This window comes from Haplochromis burtoni, unplaced genomic scaffold (genome assembly GCF_018398535.1).
Source record: "Haplochromis burtoni strain Fernald_Lab_line unplaced genomic scaffold, NCSU_Asbu1 Contig_158, whole genome shotgun sequence".
NCBI lineage: Eukaryota > Metazoa > Chordata > Actinopteri > Cichliformes > Cichlidae > Haplochromis > Haplochromis burtoni.
This window is the reverse complement of record NW_024582519.1, coordinates 580,708-602,755: the sequence shown is the minus strand read 5'-3', so window position 1 is coordinate 602,755 and position 22,048 is coordinate 580,708. Positions and strand designations below refer to the sequence as shown.

General features: G+C 41.1%; 1 protein-coding gene across 7 annotated transcripts; it reads left to right on the top strand.

The window, feature by feature from the left end:
* Positions 1–59: 59 nt before the first annotated feature.
* Positions 60–19,442, top strand: uso1 (USO1 vesicle transport factor). 7 transcript variants are annotated; one of them, XM_042225029.1, is made up of 26 exons: positions 61–299; positions 1,918–2,004; positions 2,579–2,643; positions 2,724–2,800; positions 3,101–3,112; positions 4,415–4,515; positions 4,602–4,704; positions 4,799–4,854; positions 4,963–5,083; positions 5,222–5,400; positions 5,504–5,644; positions 7,479–7,567; positions 7,655–7,809; positions 7,917–8,122; positions 10,605–10,619; positions 11,704–11,814; positions 11,992–12,110; positions 12,439–12,620; positions 12,723–12,844; positions 12,940–13,078; positions 14,726–14,892; positions 15,406–15,471; positions 15,923–16,021; positions 16,104–16,208; positions 16,334–16,549; positions 18,207–19,442. In XM_042225029.1, the coding sequence occupies exons 1-26, from the start codon at positions 234–236 to the stop codon at positions 18,279–18,281; spliced, it is 2,874 nt and encodes a 957-aa protein (XP_042080963.1). In that variant the 5' UTR covers positions 61–233; the 3' UTR covers positions 18,282–19,442. The 7 variants fall into 7 exon arrangements, with proteins under 7 accessions (XP_005932422.1, XP_042080963.1, XP_005932421.1 ...); XM_005932359.3 differs by lacking the exon at positions 10,605–10,619 and adding an exon at positions 8,254–8,274; XM_005932360.3 differs by lacking the exons at positions 3,101–3,112; positions 10,605–10,619 and adding an exon at positions 8,254–8,274 and having other exon boundaries at positions 60–299.
* Positions 19,443–22,048: the final 2,606 nt, after the last annotated feature.

Below are 22,048 nucleotides of genomic sequence, written 5' to 3'. Positions count from 1 at the left end.
GCATAATCATTAGTTTTCTTGCCCTTTAAATAACCGGCTGGTGGTCTGCTGCTGAGCCACGTATCGCCACGTTTGCGAGCATGCGCAGTGCCCAAACGTTAGTGTTCCGGGATAGGTCAGTGTAAAAAAATATATCATTGTGTACTCTCTTACGTGTCTATTATACTGAGCACAGTGAGAGGCGGCAGAGGGGTGTTTTGTGAAGAAAGAGAGGCTCTGAGTACGGCACCGAGATGAACTTCTTCAGAGGAGTGATAAGTGGGCAGGCAGCCGGGCCGCAGCCGTCCGGAGCGGAGACGGTAGGAAAGCAGCTGGGCTAGCAGCGGCTAGCTTATGTTTCTCCGCTGTGCGCCGTACAAACTGAGAAGAGGGGGGATAGAGTTGTGTTTTTAAACTAGTTATTTTTTGCTCCGTCACATAACAAACACCTAAGAGAATGTGTGAAGATACCTAAGATACCTTTCACTTGGCGAATAACTGACAGCGAGCTAGTTAGAGGGCTAATGAGCTAAGGTGGCTAATCTGTCAGGCAGCAGTGGGAGTGTGTGTAACCTGCTGTGAAGCCACAATGAATGGAGAAATCCATGAAAGACACGGACACCAAGGACCAGCCCGTTAGGACTGTCAGCTGTTTACACGTCAGAGTTTTGTTTTGATTAACTTTAATCTGTAAATCTACTAAACATATTAGTGCGATCTTGTAAAATGACCTAGTGTATAACATAAAAATAGACCTCGTCGTGTACGTAGGGCGGCAGCGAACTATTTAGTATTGATTGCCTGCTAATCAATTGGTTTAAAAGCACCAAAAAATAACTGAATATTTTGTACTTTAGCTGATGACAGCCATGCATAGTGTTCCATGCAGGAATCTCCTGACACATTGCTGAAATTGCAGCAGACAGCCACATATAATCAGATCTTTGTATAGTGACTGCTCAGGGAGAAAGCTGTCACTCCTGAGAATGCACAAAACACTTGAACAGAAACCTTCTCAAATTCTGTTTTGTTTCTCCACCTTGTTACTGCTCTTTCTGTGTTTAGAGGTGTTAAATTAATTTACTGTTGACTTGTCGACATCCCATGCTGCAGTAAAACTTATCGGTTTTCCAAGAAAATGTGCATTTTTAGACCGCCTTTTGCTTTTGGAATAGGACCTGTATGAAAATGAAAGCAGTAAACCTCCCTACAATAAGTGCATCTGGTGGGCCTTTTTTGGGGGTGGGTTGGGTCCACTTGTTCCCTTTGTCTCGGCAAATCAATACAAAGTTGTCACCTTCATCCCATGATGGGAGTGGTGTCTTCCAGGGTGACATGAAGGATTGCTGAATGGTTTGAGTATTAGAGCGATGCAAGTCATTTTCTGTGGCCTTTGCAATCAGCCAGATCTCATTTTAGACAGACAACTTAGACACTTTATCACACTGTCACAGTTGACTTTCATGGCAGTTTGCATTAAACATGTGTTGACTCATCATCTTAGTAATAAGAGCTAAGCAACTTGAGATGCAGGAGACATCGTGCATTCACACTTGCGCCTTTTCATAAGTGATACGTAAATCTTACTGAAGTGACCAAGGTGGACATTAAGATACAAGCTGTCAGATGGTGTTGGATTAAAACAAAAGATTTCAAAACTTGAAAGGGTTCAGAAATACTAGTGTTTTTTCCTTTAAGTTGTCAGCTGTCTGTGTGTGCTAAATGTAATTATATACAGTATTTTGTTTTTTTGTATTGTTTTTTCTTTTTCTTTTTTTTGCTTCTTCTCCTCACAACTCCACCACAGAATCCTTGGGACTTGGAAACCACAGCTCTTTAAAACATTCCAAAAATTCTGTCAATTTCAGAGACATAAAATTACAGAAATTATCAGCAAGCATGGCAATAATAGTTAAAAAATAATATGTCCGTTAACAGATCCAGAAGCTGTGCGATCGAGTTGCCTCCTCCACACTTCTAGAAGATCGGAGAGATGCTGTCCGTGCTCTTAAGTCCCTCTCCAAGGTAAAGTATAAGTAGAGAACTAAAAGGGCCTGAAGCTGTATGCAGTCAGTTGCTAGTTAAATGGATCTGAACTTGCCTTGGAAAATTGTAATTTCTTGAAGGTTTTAGTGAAACTATTTAAGAGAAGAGCTGTGAAACTTTGAGTTGAAATCACTGCACTAACATCATGTACATAAAGCAGTCTGCACATGTCTTCTGCTGTGTCTCACTGCAATAAACGTGCCATCCGTAGCCTTGGTTAAAGGTCTTGTTTGTCACATTCTACTGATTAAAATGAACTCATCTCTGACCTCCACCAAGTCACTTCTGTTCACTGACAGTTTTGCCATTAGCTGCACTGTCAACCATGAGTAATGAGTTTATCGATCTTGAATAAGGGGTTTAAGAGGCACAGGGTTTCACGTTAACACACATGGGTGTTAGTCCTGGTCTGCTACACAGATAGATGTGCAGGTTTCCTGTATTTCACAAGAAATGCCACAGAAATCCAGAATGTTTCTAACTAAAATTCCTTTATTTTAGGTTATGGTTGCATTACCAATCCTATGAGCATTTTTTTTTAAATGTTTTCTAGAAATATCGAATGGAAGTTGGAACACAGGCAATGGATCACTTGATTAACATACTACAGACTGACAGGTATGTTAATACTCATACTTGTAATGCTTGTGGATTACAGCTCAGTAAACATGCTAATGTTTGTCTCCCAAATGCAACAGATCTGACTCTGAAATCCTCGGCTATGCTTTGGATACGCTTTACAACGTCATCTGCAATGATGAGGAGGAAGAACAAGGTATTACACGCCACATCCTTAAAAAATGTGCAATTTAACTTGAATTCATAACTGGAAGATAAAACCTCTGATCTAAAGACATTTCTAACTATATTGAAATGAATTCCTCCTCATTGTGAGGCTTCTGTAAATGGTTTGAACTGACTTAAAACCCATGTTTGTTTTGCATGTGTAAACGAGTTCAGTTCATGTTAAACATGGAAAGCTGTCAGTTTGCATTCCCTTCTTCTATACACTGATGATGACTGCTTTATTTAAAGACTCTCGTCTCTCTCTTCTCTTCCATGTTTTAACCTACAGATGAATCAGAAGGTAAAACTCTTTGACTGTGCATGATGCCAACCCCTCTAACACCAACGGCACTTACGAATCACACAGTCCCCTTTGTTTGGTTATTGAAAAAGAGCACATTTTAAATGTATTCCCTGCAAAGATTAAAATAAGCTGATAAATGAAAATGGTGTTGTCATGGCATGGGTTAACAAGTCTCTGTCAGCTGATGCTGGACTTGGAATGAATGCTAGCTTTTGGGTAAGGCGTTGAACTTCTCTTCCTCCCTGCACTCGCAGACGCAGTAGCCCCTCTCCCTGTCTCAGGGAAGCATAAGAATGTGTCTGTGCCTGGTCAGTACTCAAACTGTGCCTTTGTGCAGTAGCTTTAGTGCTAACTAGTTATAACTAACTTCACTAAAATTAGAGGGCACCAGAAAATAAACAGGAAGGCACTTTGGTTTTGACAAGAATGCTTCACTAATGCTTCATTACGCCCCATCTTCTGGCTGTTTTGTTTTGTTTTTTTTGTTGTTGTTGTTGTTGTTGTTGTTGTTTTTTTTTCCCCCTCACATCACATTTTAATACCTCAGTAATTTTGCACTGTTATTGTTGTTGTTATACCAATACTAATTATTGTACATGGGGGCAAAACTAGAGAGATTTCTATCTATCTGGCAGTAGTGATTTACTTTTTAGCTCTGATTTGGTTTCAATTGCCATCAGCAGCCTGTCTCTGTGTCTTTCTGCTGTCAGGTAGTATGCGTTATGGTTTTTCAGAGCATTTTCATTAAACACAACAGCACATAGCGACCTGCTCTACTACAGTTAAAAGTGGGAGTGAATCATCAGTTTTTCAGTCAGGAGGCATATATGAGGACCTATGGGTAGAAGCTTTTATCGAGTCTGTTTGTGGCAATAGCTGTTTGCATAAAGTCATAACACTAAAAGTAGACAAGAACACTCTTTTTGTAATCTCGGTAATGGATCCTTAGCTGGGAAAAGCATCCATTTATTTTCAGTTCTTTGCTTTAAAGTGCTGCACTCATCCCTAATTAACTGTTTATCACTGTGGGCTTAGAATACACTTCCTTTGGCGGTAACCCTGCTGTCCTCTCCTGTGTGTAGCCTCTCTTGTCTTCCTGGTTTGTTCACATTTGTCACCCTGAGCGCGTCTCTCATTGTCATGGTACCTGTAAAGTCGCTCGTCATTGGTAATTGAAGTTATACATGTGAGCTTCACTGTTGTGTTGCTCAGGCTGATTTATATGAACAAACCAGCTGGGTCCACACACTACATGGATGACTCCTGAGACGGTGACTCATTTTCAATCTCGCTTCACAGATGAGAACGCACAGAAGCAGGCAGACGACCTCGGCCTCCAGTTTACAGACACGTTCGTCCAGGATCCTGAGCACGTAACCCTGCTCCTCACTCTGCTGGAGGTACAGAGTGGTTTTGATCCAGCAGCAGAAACTCTGTATTGTTAAATTTTTCCTGACCCCCGTCTGATGCTTTTCTGCATTTTTAGGAGTTTGACTTTCATGTACGGTGGCCCGGAGTGAAGCTGCTGACTGCTCTGCTGAAGAACCAGGGTCCACAGATCCAGGGTATTATTCTGGTCAGCCCCATGGGTGAGTTTCTTATCTCTGCATTATATCGAACTTTGTCATGTCGGGAATTTATTGCTTTAACAGCAACATTTTTTGTTTCTGTTTACTCTCACAGGTGTTTCCAGATTGATGGACCTGCTGGCAGACTCCAGAGAAGTAATTCGCAATGATGTAAGCACACTTACATTTTGTATTACACTGTATTTGAACCCCTTTGAAACAGAGTGTTGAGTAGAGGTCTGTTTGAGTCTGTGACATTTTGTTTTCTGCCACCATCAGGGCTTGTTGCTACTTCAACAGCTGACTAAAGGCAACGCTGCCATTCAGAAAATTGTGGCATTTGAGAATGCGTTTGAACGCCTCCTAGATATCATCACAGAAGAAGGCAGCAGCGATGGAGGTAAATGGATTTTTACACAGAATTGTTACTGAACAATACGATCCTACCTCTTTTCTCTAAACACAGTGGGGGGGTTTTTTGGGGGGGGGGGTTTGGCTTGTGATATATCCTGACATCTGTCCTCTTTCTTGTGTGCAGGTATTGTGGTAGAGGATTGTCTGCTTCTTCTCCTCAACCTGCTAAAGAACAACAGCTCCAACCAGAACTTCTTTAAAGAAGGCTCCTACATCCAGAGAATGAAGCCCTGGTTCGAGGTTGGTGACGATAACTCTGGTTGGTCTGCACAGAAGGTCACAAACCTTCATCTCATGCTGCAGGTAATATCTCTAATCGTTATCTTGATCTAAGTACTAATTAAAAACAGCTGAATATTATTTGTTAAAACTCTTAAATAACTGTTAAATAATGTTGTAATCCCAGCTGGTGCGAGTCATGGTGTCTCCAGTGAACTCTCCTGGAGCTACAGCCAGCTGTCAGAAGTCCATGTTCCAGTGTGGCCTACTGCAGCAGCTGTGCACCATCCTCATGGCCACTGGTGTCCCTGCAGACATCCTCACTGAGGTAATTACAACAACCCGCTCGTTAAGTCTGGGACCATTAGCCATTGAAGCATTCAAAAGCTTCTTTAGTTCTCACAGCAAACAAGTGCTGAGGCATGTCTGAGAGGTTAAAACGTATCACATTCGAATTCAGAGAGGTCCTAACATTTATGTTTGTATGGTTTATACAGCAATGGCAGTGGAACCTAAACACATCAATTCAAAGAGAATAGAATAGAATAAACCTTTATTATCCCACGGATGAGAAATTTCGGTGTTACAGAACTCTTACAGCAAGGGGAAATAAAATATAAAAGGAAGACACAAGGTGGTCCTATAAACATAAGCAACCGAAGTTCGTATATACAGGTATGTACAGAATATGTATAGAAAAATTGTACGGAGACATGTATAAAATGTACAGTAAACAAACAAGCTGGTGAGTAAGATGACCAAAAGAATGTTAAGCTGCATTATAGAGTCTGACAGCTGCTGGTAAGAATGTACCTGCGGTAGCGCTCCTTCCTACACTCTGGGTGTAAAAGTCTACTGCTGAACGAGTGCAGTCTCATGCAGGGACTGTCCGTGATGGATGTTAGCTTAGACAACATCCTCCCCTCCCCAACTTGCTCGATGGACTTCAGCGGACAATCCAGGACAGAGCTGGCCCTCCTGACCAGTTTGTTGCGGTTCCTCCTGCCCCTCTCTGCCATTCCACCACTCCAGCAGACCACAGCATAGAAAATAGCAGACGCCACCACAGTGTCGTAAAATTTCCTTAGGAGTGGCCTGTTCACCCCGAAGGATCTCAGCCGCCGTAGCAGGCGGAGACGACTCTAGATCCTTTTGTAAAGTGCATTTGTGTTTGTGGGCCAGTCCAGTTTGTTGTTGAGGTGAACACCCAGGTATTTATACTCCTCCACTGTTTCAATGTCCAAACCCTGGATGTTCACTGGTGTAATAGGGGCTGGCTTTTTGCTGAAGTCAATCACCAGCTCCTTCGTTTTGCTGGCATTGATGCAAAGAGGTATTTGATGACCCCCTGTATTCCAGTTCATTTCCCTCCGACACCCGACCCACAATGGCGGTGTCGTCTGAGAACTTCTGGAGATAGCAAGTGTCCGTGTTATAACTGAAGTCCGCAGTGTACAGGGTTAAGAGGAAAGGGCCGAGTACTGTTCCTTGTGGGGACCCCGTGCTACAGACTACAACCTCAGACAGTAAGAGGTGTGGCCCAATACTTTCCTTCATGTCATGCATCAGCACAGCTGCATTTAGGACAAGGGTTTAAATTCTCCTGAAAAACATGTTATGTTTTGGGTCGGTCAGTAAAGTAAAGCGGCTGCGGGTGACTCATTGATAGACAAATGTAATCATATTGGAGGAAGAAAACCAAAAATTAAAATCACTTCGGACAAGAGCGCTGGGAGAATCCCATCCACAATGAGGATAGCAGTGGTGTGGCTTGAATTGTTTGCTGACAAATAGTTATTATCCTAAGATCAATGTCGACACTGAAATCTTGGTCGGCCAGACAGTGATTTATATTTTGTGTCTGGGATACTGTGAGCCCAGAGACTTTAGGGTACACTGGGAGTTTCTAAAGCTTAAAGACATGCCTCTGTATGGGGCTAATTAAAATCTAGAAAGGTCCAGATTGACATTTGGGGGAAAAAAATGCATCAAATTAAAAAGATGGGAGCTTTGTGCATTGCAGGAGACACTTCGACATGGAAACTGGTTTGATATGTCATGATACTTAGAGTAACAAAGCTGAAAAAAGAGAATTTTTGTTGCTCAGCAGTGAGCTTATGCAGATTAATGATCGTGACTTTGATTTGGATGCTTTCTTTCAGACCATCAACACAGTTTCAGAGGTTATCAGAGGCTCTCAGGTCAACCAGGACTATTTTGCTTCTGTCAACGCTCCATCAAACCCACCAAGGTAAAAACACAACCAGTGGACTGACCTGTTAAATCGCCTTTATCCATCTAAATCCTATGGTGACCTCTCTTCTTCATGTCCCCACAGACCAGCCATTGTGGTGCTGCTCATGTCCATGGTGAACGAGAGACAACCATTTGTGCTTCGCTGTGCAGTCCTTTACTGTTTTCAGTGTTTCCTCTATAAAAACCAGAAAGGCCAGGGGGAGATAGTTGCTACACTGCTGCCCTCCACCATTGATGGTCAGTAACAGTTTCAGGTCCTATAAATAAATAACATGTGGTCTGTGCTTTTAGATGGTTCACACTGTTTTAAGTGCTTAATAGCTCACTTTTTTTCTGCCTTTTAGCCAATTCCATCTCTGCAGGACAGCTGCTGTGTGGAGGCCTGTTCTCAGCAGACTCTCTTTCAAACTGGTGTGCTGCTGTGGCCTTAGCTCATGCCCTGCAGGACAACCTCACCCAGAAAGAGCAGCTGCTGAGGGTTCAGCTTGCCACCAGCCTGGGCAAGCCCCCTGTGTCTCTGCTGCAGCAGTGCACCAACATCCTTTCCCAGGTAGGGCAATGATGATACAGAGGAGCGTGCTGATAGGCTGTGTGTCTCCGTTTGCCATAGGTTTCTTAAAACAGCACTATTGTCGATCACAGTGAAGAGAACAGTGTTGTCACATTATTGTGGTTTTGCAGGGTGATAAGATCGTCCGGCGGGTGAGTAAAGTGTACCTGTGTGTGAGTGTTTGGGTGGCACCTGTCTGTGTTATGTTTTTGGCTTGGCAGTTGTAGTAGGGGTCTTGTTGGCCCACTTTTTGGGGGATCTTGCTTCCTTATAACTCTTTACTACCCGATCTTTGTCCCTAACTGAAAGCTTTGACCCAGCGCTTCCTCATTAGGGTGACACACAAGTGAACTCCTCCTCACACACCTGTAAGATGTGGTTGCTGTCAGTGTTTTCACCAGGGGCTTGTGGGGAAGTACACAAGTGGACACCCAAGAGAGGTTCAGAGAAAAGGGACACATTGGCTGTTTTTAATTGTTTATCTCTGGTGCTATCATCCTGACACCTACTTTAAACTTTGAACTTTGTTTGCTGTGCTGCAAGCCCTTATCTGTTTGTTCAGGAAGTGAGTACTGCAGCAACTTTTGGGCCTTCTCCTGTTCAAGTGAGTGACTGTCACTGCTTTTTGTCCTGCATGGCGCACAGCAAAACTGGCAGATGATTTATAGGACTGTATGATTTTTATGTCTTCCTTTGGGTTCAGATATTTCTGAACTGGAAATCCCAAATAATGGGATCAAAGAGGCCTTGTAAAACATAACCTTGGTACCAAAACAGATTTAAAAACTAACTTCATGCTGCTGAAAGGCTCCAAATTACTGCTGGTACTTATCTGTTGTGAAACAACTTGATAAAGATAAACGTACTTTGAACTCCTATTGCTTGAGGCCTGAGGTTGGTCTTTGGATACTCACAACCTCTAAGCCTTGATGGTGTGCTCAAGTTTCCTACCAAGAGCTTGACGGTCACCTCCTGTAAAAGAGGAAGTGAAATCATTTCATGTTTCAGAATTATTATCACTAATGAAAACCCTCAGTGTGGTTAGGTAGTTTGTGCAAGAGCCACATTGTTATGTGTCTGCGACGGACATTTGCATCAAACCTCCATTACCTGATATCCAGCCTGACGAACATGTGAAAACTGTTCAACTAAGGCAGCTGGTATGAGCATGTGCTGTCTGGTGGGCCCTGGTGCTCCGTTTAAAAACTGTAGAGGGCACTCCTGCAGGTTTGCTTTCCCATTTTAGTGTTATTCAAGTATCTCAGGATCTTGTTCATAAGTGTGGGTGAGATGGAACCACAAATCCAGGATTGTGCTCAAGTGTAAAGTGGCTAAGGCTTCAGTCACTCAGGCTTGAAGGCCATCATCGACTAACCTAATTGCTTGCTGACAAGTTATAGTGGCATGCTAGTGACCAAAGGAGGTTATCAGTACAGGACTGTTATGCTTCATCATGTAGACTTCTGCAGAAAATCTATGTCATAACTTACGAACCGGAAACCCCGTTGTAAACCTACACTGTAACCTTCCATGTCAGCTGACGTGTACCTCCCGAGAAATGTAACTACACATCGGATCAAGGCAGCTGATGTACCCAAACTACTCAGTGATGTGGACGAGTGCAGCAAAGGGTTAAGAGGGTTTTCTGGTTACAACATAGATTTTGTGCAGGAGTCTAAATCAGTCTCTTCATGACTAGTTTGCCCTAATGTGCCTGTCAGCTGCTACTCACCAACCTATTGTGGAATAAATATTTTTATTTTATTTTTTTTTGGGGGGGTGTCCTGGCTGGGGGGTAACTGATTATTTTCTAGGATTATGGTAATGATGCTTTAGTAAACAATTTCACAGAAACACCCAGCAACAACTTGCCATCCAATTGACAAATACACCTTTTTCCCTGGCAGCCAGTGGTTGCCGACTGCTTGTGTGGGGCGTCCATTGTTTACTAAAATCTGCATATGTGATTTGGATTCTAGGTAGCGAACAGATTTTTATCACCGATTGTCTAGAACAGAATTAAGATCTCTGACAGTGGGTCATACTTGTGAAGAAGATGTCTTTGTGTCAGGCATATGCAGTGTGCAGCTTTGTGTTAAAAACACACATTCATACGAGCCACACCTCTTCTGACTTCCAGTCTCAGGCTGGCAGCAGTGCAGCCCATTAGACAGTTGTAACTGGATAGCTGTGCCTTGATGTGATGTGTTGTGTTGGTGGTTTCCTGGAAGAGATACAGAAGTGGAAATGCTTCCTCTAAGATTATTTTGTATTATGAAGCTGTGTCACACAGCATTTGCTTTACATAAGTCAATTTCAGCAATGTCTCAAGTGTTAATGGTCATCAGTGCCCCCCCACACACATATGACGTCTTTGTAGAGACCAGGCCAATGTGTGCTCAGTTGACGCCTGTGGTGGTCATTGTCTTTTCTTTTGTTTTCCTCTTCATTTTATTTATTTTGCATTGCGTCACATTTGGAGACAAAAGCTGAAAAGGTGATTTTTGTAAGTTTTTATAGTTTTGAATGCTGATTAGTTTTTATCCACACCTTCACTGCTTACTCAGAGAGCTCCTTTCTTAAAAGCATGTCGCGCGTTAAGTGTTAATGCACCCGTTGATTGGCAGTCTTAAGCCACAATTTAAACTTAACAGGTTTTTGCTCATCTCCGTACCGCGTCACACTGTTGTTTTTCATCATCTCATGTTCCAACTCCATGAAAATCATCCTGTCTTCCTTTCAGTGATAGAGATGACATATCCACTCGCTGGCATCAGTTTCCCATAAATGTGCGCATTTGAGGGACGTTTTTTATAAAGAAGGGGAAAAAAATCCACATTGAGCTCTTTTAAAGATCTTTAAGCTGTTTTAATAATAATGAAATAATTTGTCATTTAAAAAAAAAAAAATCCTGAAAAGCACATTTAGCGGGGTTTGCTTTGCATGTGCTGACAGCTGGAAATGAGAAAGTTTCCGTTGCAGTTTCATAACACTTTGCAATCAGTTATTTTCAAAGCAAACTGATTTTATTGTTGATCATGTAGTTATTTTATTTATTTACATTTTTTTAGTAATTATCACAGGATTGCTTGCTCTGATAAATCTAACCTCAGTCTAAATATCTTAATGTTTTTGTTTTGACTGTCCTTATGATAACCTCATTAACCACTAATGTATGACATGTGTTGAAGGATTACTTTAACCATTTCCTTATTTTTATTGACCAGAAAAGGACATGCATTGTTTTAACTTCGCCATTTCCACTGATAGGATGTTTAATTGTTGCTGTACCAGCAAATCCAATGCTTCTTTTTTAATGTAATTTACCATTTTAGAGCTAACATCTATACTCCGCTCATGCTCCGATGAAATGGCTGCTTACTAGATACGTTAATTGGTTAAGTAATCTGGATCCAACCTCTAAACTATTCCCAGTCACGTTTAAATGTGACGAGGATTCAGTCTGACTCTCTTTTCTGTGTTTTTTGTCGTGTAGCATCGTGTTTTTGTGTTTCTAAGTGTCACTGTAGTTATACAGAAGCTCGTTGACTCTCCTTCTGTCTTGTTGTTTTTCTCTGCAGGGCAGTAAAGTGCAGACCAGGGTGGGCCTCCTCATGCTGCTGTGTACATGGATCAGCAACTGTCCGATTGCCGTTACGCACTTTCTGCACAATCAAGAAAATGTTCCTTTTGTATCCTTTTGTCAGTTTTACTACTTCATAGGGTTCTTAATGCCTCGTAAACAAGTTATTTATTATGCTTTTTTCTTTTATTCAGTTCGATTTTGTGTTTAGGTTAAAACCTCTCATTCAGTCTTACTTAAAATGTGCATCTTTACTTGGATGAGTCCTTGACACTGACTCTTGTAGCTGACCGCTCAGATCTCAGAGAACCTGGGGGAGGACGAGAGGCTGGTGCAGGGCCTGTGTGCGCTGCTTCTCGGCATCTGCATCTATTATAACGACAACTCGCTGGAAAACTATACCAAGTAAATTTCTTTCACTCACTCAAACATGTGCATGCTATAATTAGGTTTACCTAACATTTTTGGTGACAGAACGACAACAATACTCAGTATACACACAAGTAAACACATTATTATGGTGATAAGTTAAAAAAATATAGATTACATGCATTTCACAAATCAGATTTTCATCATTTCAGCTGCTATATATCCATCATTTGTCTATCTAAAGTGTTTAAATGAGAGGTACATTGTTTAAATGTGGTGTCTTTGTCCCCTGATTTGACAAATTTAAAACAAATAAAAATCTGTTTAATATTGTGACAAAGCTACTGTGCTCTCTCCTCTTCAGAGAGAAGCTAAAGCAGCTCATCGAAAAGCGGATCGGAAAGGAAAACTTTGTAGAGAAGCTGTGCTTCATCACCAAACATGAACTGTATTCGCGGGCGGCTCAGAAGCCGCAGCCCGTCTTCCCGTCTCCAGAGCAGATGTTGTTCGATCATGAGTTTACCAAGCTGGTCAAAGAACTGGAAGGTCAGTTCCGTCACATTCATCCTAACACGAACAGTTTAAGAGAACTATTGCAGAGTTTCAGTTGGCCTAACGAGTTATGTTCCTCTCCCTACTTTTCCACAGGAGTGATAACCAAAGCAGTTCACAAGTCTAGCGAGGAGGAGAAGAAGGAAGAGGAGGTGAAGAAGACATTAGAGCAGCACGACAACATTGTGACTCAGTATAAAGAGCTGATCAGAGAGCAGGTAAATAACACAATTTTCATTTTGTTACATGTTGTGTTTGTTCAGTTTGATGTACTCTCCTGCTGACAGATTGATTTTGATCACATGATCCTCAGGACGCTCAGCTTCAGGAGCTGAAGGAGCAGGTGGCATGCATGACCTCCCAGAATGAACAGCTGCAGGCTACAATCACCCAGCAGCAGTCGCAGATCCAGCAGCACAAAGACCAGTACAACATCCTCAAGCTGAAATTAGGTGGGTGCACCTCATCGGCTGTGTGTGTGGTGTGACTTTAGATACATAAAATATAGAGATTTAGTTCATTTAAAATACATTTTCTCATAATGAATGAGAAATGAGGGACTGACATGCACGATTTTAATCCTATCAACCTCATTCCGACGGACACATTAAGCTTTTACTGCCCCCTTGCTCAGATAATAGAGCAACAGGGATGTGCAGCAACATCCCCAGATACTGTTTTATATCAAATTGTGCGAGACCGTCACGCACACAGCCACGTTTCATAGGAGCAATTTACTTTGTTTCATAAACAAAATGTTAAAGTGAAATTTTGTGCTTTTCGAACTCTGTAGCACTTTCTTAGCACACAACAGACAGTGTGTCGTGATTTCATGCAGTCTTGTCATCACAGTGAGGCTGTCAAGCATGTGAGTGTCATACCTGTGATTAAAATCTGTGCTATATTCCTATAATACAGTCTTCCATATTGCTTGCATCGCTTTCAGAAGTCATTGAGAAATTGTTTTTAAAACCAAAAAGTTATTACAGGAGAAAAATGATGCTGTTTTTTACATTTCCTTGTGTGCAAGTTTGTGTGGCATTAAACAAGTGTGAGACAAATTAGTCGCCTCAAGAGATACTTGTAGGTTTCTGTTCTTAGATCACATAGTAGCCAATTTTTTTTTCTGTTTCCAATCTGTACTAAACTAACAAGGATGACAGCGAATGCAAAGGTTTCTTAGGCAAAATGACAGAGACAAAACCATGAAGACACAAACCCAAATAAACTGCCTAAACTCTTTGCTATCAAAGCAAAGTAGCTCACAGACACGTAAAAGCTGAGTATCTCTAGCCTGTTACTTAGAATCAGAGTTCAGCCAGAACCTTGTAGATATGAGACTGAAATTCGGAGGTTTATTCACAAATGGTGATGTAGCTGCTGCAGGACGGCGATTTAACTGCAAAATTGTGCCCGTACTGGGTACACTGGATTTCTCCAGTGGTCCAAAGACATGCAGTTAGTGGGGTTAGGTTAACTGATGATTATAAAGTTCCCATAGGTGTGAATGTGAGTGTGCGAGTCTCTCTGTGTTAGCCCTGCGACAGACTGGTGACTCGTACAGAGTGTACCCTTCCTGTCGCCCTAAGGTACCTGGGAAAGACTCCCCCTGTGACCCTTACTTGGACAAGCCGAAGAGGGTGGATGGATGACATAGGCTCACCTACCCTGCTCTGATGTAGCTGACTTGTCCCATATTGCAGAGAGACTGACTTGAGCACAGAGTCAAATTGATTGCAAAGTGTTAGTAAGTGGTCTGTTGATAAATTAGATGACAGTTATTTCCAAACCTTTGTCAATCTGTCTAAGAATGTTTACAGTCAGTCCAAATTAGGCCACGATTGTTTGGAGACAGGCTGCTTTAACCTTTGGATTAACAGTGGTCACAATGGCCAGATAGTTGCTGCAACTTATTGCAGTTGGTTGCTAAATGCAAAAATTTCAATGCAGTCACCAGTAAACCACCAAGCTTCCCCCTCCTACTCACGAGAAGGTTGCTATCCCATTTTTACTCCAGCGTGATTGAGCCTTAAATCAGCTCAGGATTGTAGATTTGCTGTTGTTAACACTTAAACTGAGTGTCTGTGCTCTAACTTCAGCTAAAGAGAACCAGGGTCAGTCCAACAGCCAGGGAGACGGCTCTCAGGTGAACGGGCTGCAGACAGAAGAGCTGACCCAGCTCAGAGAGGAGGTGGAGGAGCTCCGCAAACAGCACTCGCTACTTCAAACACAACTTGGTGACAAAGATGCTCTCATCAGCAGCCTGGTTAGTATCTTTTTTTTCTTTTCTTTTTAAGTCTGTGCGTACTGGCATTGTTGTTCTGGGGGCTGATTCCAGAGAGATGTTTTGAAGATGTTTTGAAGCTGTTTTGATGCGTTTGTTGGTGTAAAACAACTGTAGGCAAAACAGTCCTCCAAACAGCTGACTGACACACGGGGGAGTAATGTGGACTCTGTACAACCACAGTAGATTTGGACTGACACATTGCTTTCTATGTCTTATTTTAAAATAAACACTTATTATATCATTATAATGTTTAAACCACACCTGTAGAATAAATTAGAAGACGAAGATCAACCAGAAAACACTACTGCAACTATAAACATGCAACCCAAATCCAAAGACACAAAGAAACCTTAACGTTTAAACTTTCCAACATATCTGGATATGGGAGCTTCTAAAAACCACTTCATGTCTGTGTTTGGGTTAATCACACAGTTACATATTGTATCTGGAGTGAAAGTGACTGCATAATGTTTTAACTCTGTGTAACTGTAGAAATCAGGAGCTGCACAGACAGCAGAGGGTCCAGCAGGAGGATCAGACAACACAGAGCTGCTCCAGGTGGGATTCATCACTTCACACCTGTCCCTGCTTTTCCTTTGAACCCCCTGTTTGCTAAAAATGTTTCAAAAGGTTAAGCGCATGAGGCAAATGCTTGTTTTGTCACTAAATAAGTGTTCGAATTACTCTTGTGACTAACAGAGAGGTACCATTTTATTTTCACTTTTATTGACATAAATATTCAAGATGATTTATGATGTTTACATGTATGCAAGAGGGTGTGACTCAAGCCTGAAGAACCTCTCAGGAAGTGCAGCGCTACAGCTTGCTGTAGAGTATTAGTGGTTTTAGGACGGGATGGACTTCGGGGACACAGACTTTGTACTAGGATCACCTTATTTTCATGTCTCTCACAATAAGAATTATATATGTCACCAGAGTTAACCTGGAGGCATTAATCAGATCGGGTGTTAGTATTTTGTACCTGTGCTGAATGTGTGCTGTGTTGCAGGAACTGGAGGCTTTAAGAAGTCAAGTTCAGTCCCAGTCAACAGAAATCGGCCAGCTGAAGATGGAGAGACAAGACCTGCTCAGAAGAGCTGAAGTCGGGGTAAAAATCATGAGAAGATCAATTTGACATAGATTTGCTGAAGTTGTTTAAAACTAATGAACCTTTCTCTGGCTTCTCTCAGTGCTCTGACACACTCCCCTCTAGTGACAGCTCATTAGATGCTGCAAAGATGGCTGAACTGGAGAGCAGGCTGGGAGCGCAGACGTCTGAGATGGAGAGACTAAAGGTGTGTGAGAATATGTGATCCTCTAAATCACTTGACCCTCATTTACCGTAATGTTTTTATACTGCATTCAGCTTGGACTTCTCATATATTATTTCTCTCTCTCTCCCGTCTCCTCTGCGGCTCAGGCAGAGGTAAAGAACCTGTCAGAGAGCCGGGCGGAGCTGGAGAAGCGGCTGGATTCAACTACGAGCACGGTGGCCATCCTACAGACGGAGAAGGAGAAGCTGCAAACTGACGTCCAGGAGTCCAAGAAGGAGCAGGATGACCTGCTGATGTTGCTGGCAGACCAAGACCAGAAGATCACCAACCTGAAGAAGAGACTCAAAGAGCTGGGAGAGACGGTAGAAAAGCTATTAGCATTTTCTAAAATCACCAGTATGAAATGTATAGTTTTCACTGCCAATCTGCCTCGTTTATCCAAACATAAGGAACAAATTAGTTCAGCCCAGTAAAATTCAACAGTAGAAATTATGAAATATCTAATAGCCTCACATTTAAATAATGTGAATATTTTTGTTAATTATAGGAATATTTTGTTAACGGGACACCCAGCAGATTTTGGGACTGATTACTTCCCTGCATTAGTATTGTCATACGGGAAAATGTGTGTCACAGAGAAAATGAACATCCACATGAAGTGGAGCTGCTGTTTCAGCCTTTTACCTCTAGTTTTGTTCTCAGGCTAGTAAAGCACGCAGCCCCAACAACCTCCAGCAGTAAGGTTGAGAATTTTCTTTAAAAGGTTTGAGTGAGAGGAAAGAAAGATGACCAGTAACATCCAGCAGAGATCCCAGGTCAGAGTTTGGTTCACCAGGTCCCCTCAGGTAGCCGTAGGCTCTTGGAAGTCTTTATGCCTACGCCTTCTTATGCCAAAAGAAAATTGTCTCAAGCTGAACTGACAATGAGCCACGAGACTTTTGCAAGTTTGCACTTTGATGAATATTCTCCAGAGGACGATCTTAAAACAGAACAAACATCAGGGTAACACTGCTTGTTTCTAACATCCTGTATCACAGACATTAAATTAGCACAGTGTTGTTATTGAAACTATGACATATCTCATGATATTGATGTGGCTCTATGACAGTTGGTGTAAAATTGATTTGATTGCAGTTTTTAAAATAGCTTAAATATGTTTTTCAGTTGTGAGAGTTTTGATTAGATAGCCAGTTATGGAGGATTTGAAAGTGCTGGAGAAGAAAAAGTTGGATTAAGTATAAAATTTCAAACTGTCCCTTGTTTTTTTGTTTTGTTTGGTTTGTTTTTTTACCCCAGTGTAGTATGCATGTAGTCTGATCTAAACTTTCCCCAGATTATTCAGTCTGATCCAAATAAATGAACAGTGAGTTGATTCTGATTAGCGAGGATTCAAAATAAAAACGACCACACTGCAGCCTCAGTCACACATGCCGAGACAGCGGTAACTAAAATGTCTATTCACCGACTGGTTGGCTAGTGGTTTCTGGCTGTCACCAAGTGAAAATGGCTGCAAAGAGGGCGCTGCAGTCTTCTTATGATTGATTTTCGTTGCAAGCAGGTTGCAGTAGCCCACAGTTTGCATGCAAGGAATTCATGAGTGTTTGCAGGTTATTTGCAGGTTATTATTATTATTATTATTATTTTTTTTTTTTTTCCCCCCGCTATCAACTGTGAGCAACCTACAGCAACCGCTCACCAACTGGTTGGAGACTACAGGTTGTCTCCAGTGACCTGTGTCTGCTTTGTGGTCTCAAAGCCTGTGTGATTGCGGCCTATAGGGGTTGAAATTGACTCTTTTTAGTCATTCATCTTATTTTTCATTGCCAAAAAAAAAACCAGCAAGATTTTAGTGTCTAGTCTTGGACTAAGTATCATTAAAGCTTGTTAGCTGTCGTGGTAGCTTTAGCAGTGAGTAATTATTTAATAGTTACAGAGGAATAGATGCAAACACGTAAGTGCGAACCACTCAGTTCTGTTTCGTCTGTCTGCTTTAGTTAGACTGTGACCCTTTCCTTGCAGGTGGAAGATGAAGATGACCTCGACACCAGGGACCAGACAGACGACGATGATGAGGAGGATGAAGATGAGGACTAGAGAAAATCAGTGAAAGGAGAAAAAGGAGAGAAAAGACTCTGCAGAAACGCACCTGAGAAACTGAGTAGGACTAAAATATGGAAGCAGTTTCTCGTCTGGGCTGCCATGCTGTCTTCTTCTTTACTCCAACACATGTATGCGTTAGTTTTTGGACATTTTTAGTTCAAGATGACGATGTTCTTTCCAAAAACTCAATTTTCAGCGACAGCTGAGAGGTTTAAACATGTCAGTGTATTCATCTCTGCTGCATTCACCATCAGTTTGTGATGGATTTTATTAGTTGTTTTGTTTTTCTAATGTACTGTCACATAGTTCCTAATCACAGAAAAACCCTTAAGTTAAATTTAACACATCTGGAGAATTTGCAGAAGTGGATTTAAAATGGGTCACAATGCATTCTCATTTTCCCCATCCTGCACTGCTGCCCTCACCAGTACAAGCACCTGCAGCATTGGCGTCACCTGCACTTCGCCCCCCGATCAGTTCGAGTTCAGCGTCACAGTTGTTCCATTTCACCGACTGCTCTGCAATATGCTGCAAAACACTGATGGAAAAGATGTAAAGAGACAAAAAAGACAAATATTTTTGCAACTTTTTGTCCAATACTGGCATCCAGCTTCTGTATGATATTGTGTAACTTATCACTTTAAGAGCGACATTGAAATGAATAAAGAATCTATCTATATGGAGGAATAATTGTAGATAAATTAAATTTTACTAAATCCACAATAAGACCTGGCTGTTAGGATTTTTTTTAAAATCAAAGGGTTAAAAAAAAAATGTTCACGCTGAATGTTTTCATGCCAAATTAATAACACTAAATGATTAGTGTCTGTCACTAAAACCTGAAAAGGAGGCATGGCGGGACATCGTACATTTACTGAGAATAAACTGTTGTACCCTCACGCGTCTTCTGCTAAACACTTTTCATTTCCCTTGGTGAAAAACTTGTGAATCGATAAAAGATGTGAAAGAGAGTTCAGAAGGATTTCTGATATGGAAACAACTTAACAATGGGATGATGTGGGGGCGCCGTGCTGAAACTACAGGTGGACTATAAAATCTGCATCTTGGATCCTTCAAACATGTTCTCCTCATTCATGAAAGAAGGAACCACCATGTTTGTTGAATAAAAATAAATACAAATATAATATTTTGAAATGAAATGCTTTCTGAGTTTAGTTGCTTAGTTGAAATCCTGCCTGGCTTTGTGTGACTGGAGTAAAATTGATAATGAAAGCTTGGTGAAACTGCAAACTAAATTATAATAAAGCACACTATTAATAAACATAGTCGTGAAAAAAGTATCCACAGTACTCTATACAGTGCTGTGACTGAGTACACCCCATGACTCAGTTGCAGTGCATGAATTACTCGCAGATATGTTTGCATGTACTGTTAGTGAATCAGGGAGTCGCTTCTTGTTTAATGCCATACATACAAAGCACCAAACTCTTAATGATACATAATGCTTTGTCATAACTGCATTTAATTAGGTTGAGGGAAATATTTTGGATTTCCAGTTACCTTGGAAATGTTAATAAACAAGCTTCACTTTAATGGCACACTCCTGTTGACATAAATCCACCATGACGCATGTTTATGATGACGTTTGTGGGAGAAGTTCACACTTGATGTTATTAAACCATGGTTGAAAACAGAATGGGACCTTAGCTACAGTCCCATGTTTTCACACAGCCCTGCTCAGTTAGCACACTATCAGCCAAGGTTGTTGGCTGATAGTGACCCACACCTGTTTGCACACCTTTGAAAGCTGAGTTCAGTTTCACTAACCACACTCGGGCCTGATTACTGTCAGTCTTGCTGAATCAAGAAATCACTTAGATTAGGATTTTTCTGCCATCAATACATTAAATCATAGTTTAGGAAGGAAGGAGGAAAATGCTTTTTCACAGCAATACACAAGGATTATTAAAATGTTAAAAGTCCTGCCTCTACAACAGTTGCTTGAAATATTAGAAATTGGTGCCAGCAGAGAAGTATGTGGAGAGTCACATGTCAGGGCTGATTTTCCTAAAAATAAAGGACAACAAACTATAAAACAGGAAATTTAAAACTTGCTTGAAGCACATGCTGGTTAAAAGTAAGCCAATTAAGGCAGACGAAGCCATGACTGAGGTGCCATAGTGAAAGCAGCATGAATTACTCATGACTTTTATTTATTATTAGCTGACTGCTAATGACATTTATCAAAATTATTTTTTCTGTGTATTTAATATTTTACTTACCGATTATCTTTTTCTGTATAATATAATCATTTTAAAACATTAACATGTGTAAAGGTTATGATTGATAAGGCTTCTGTAATAGCGCAGTTTCACCGCTGGGGGGCAATAAAAACCCTGAAATGAAAATGTGTGGCAGACCTGTTCACAACATGGCATCCATCCCTTTTTTCTTTCTTTCTGTTTCTTTAAATTTTCCATATAAGCAATTATAACTGATCTGGCTTTCAATTTCTCTCACCACTAGGCTTTAGAGATTGTTTAGCTTTTACCTTAACTTACATTAATCAACATCTGTGCAGTGTTACTGTTAGTAAGCAGAGTTTATATAATGTCCACATACACACACACTTAACATAAAGCATAAATGATCTATGCAAACACAGTGATATGGATCGTGCTTCACTGAGAGTAGAACAACACATCACCACACTGTGCTGACCACATTTCTGCAGCTGCTCTCGCTTCCAGACCCTGGGGCTAAACTGATGTGTGAGTTTTTATTGACAGCTCCTCTGTGTGATCCCTGCTGCCTGCCAGCTGTAGCACACAACACTGTACATGACACGCTCAGCACGGTTTGCCTACACAGAAACCAGGCACTCTGCTTCAGGTGTGCATGTCAATGACTTTTACACACACCACATCAGCAAAATGATCTGTGTAAAATTACAAAACGTGACAGAAAACACACAAACCACACATACAAATAAAGGATCTATGCAAATACAGCAATACTCAGCAGGAGCCAAACACAAGAGTAAACAAGGGCCAAAGCATATTGTTTTGATTTGGTTGTCAAACAATAAGAAACATAATTAAAATAGTACTAAGCATAACGTAAACTTAAACTGATTTTACAGAAACCACATGTTTATTTTTATGCTCTCAAATATACTGAACTGAGCTTCATTCATATGATAACCTGGCTGCTAAAAGGTGACACTGATGGTGATGGACTCTTAAAATAAATGTGCATTATCGATATGCTTTTCTACTTTTTCTGATGAATCAAACTGTAAACTGCAGTTAGGGATGAACACACAGGGTGCTGTTGCAACCAAGAGCAGACAGATTATAAATCAGGGATGTCAAACTTATTTTGATCTTATGTGTGCTGGACCGGTTAAAAATGCAATAAAAAAATTAAAATTAAATAAATGTATATTAAAATTAACATAAGACAAAGAAGAGCAATTTCAACAGTACGCCTCAGTTTTCCTACATGATAAAGGAATGCTGTAGTAAGGTGTAAAACCTGTGAAACTACAGTAAAAGATAAAAATGTATGTCCTCCACATTTTCCAAAGCCGTGCAGTGGGCCGGATTAGAGTTTCCGAGGGGCCGACTCTGTTCCCCGGGCCCTATGTTTGACACCCCTGCTATAATTAAGATTTTATTTGATTTTACAGTGGGTGAATAGAGAGCAGCAGGTTAATGTAAATGGTTAATGCTTCCTCTGCTCTTGTGTGATTGATCGTGAAACTGTCATGTTGTGTGTGAATCTGTTAACATCGCTTG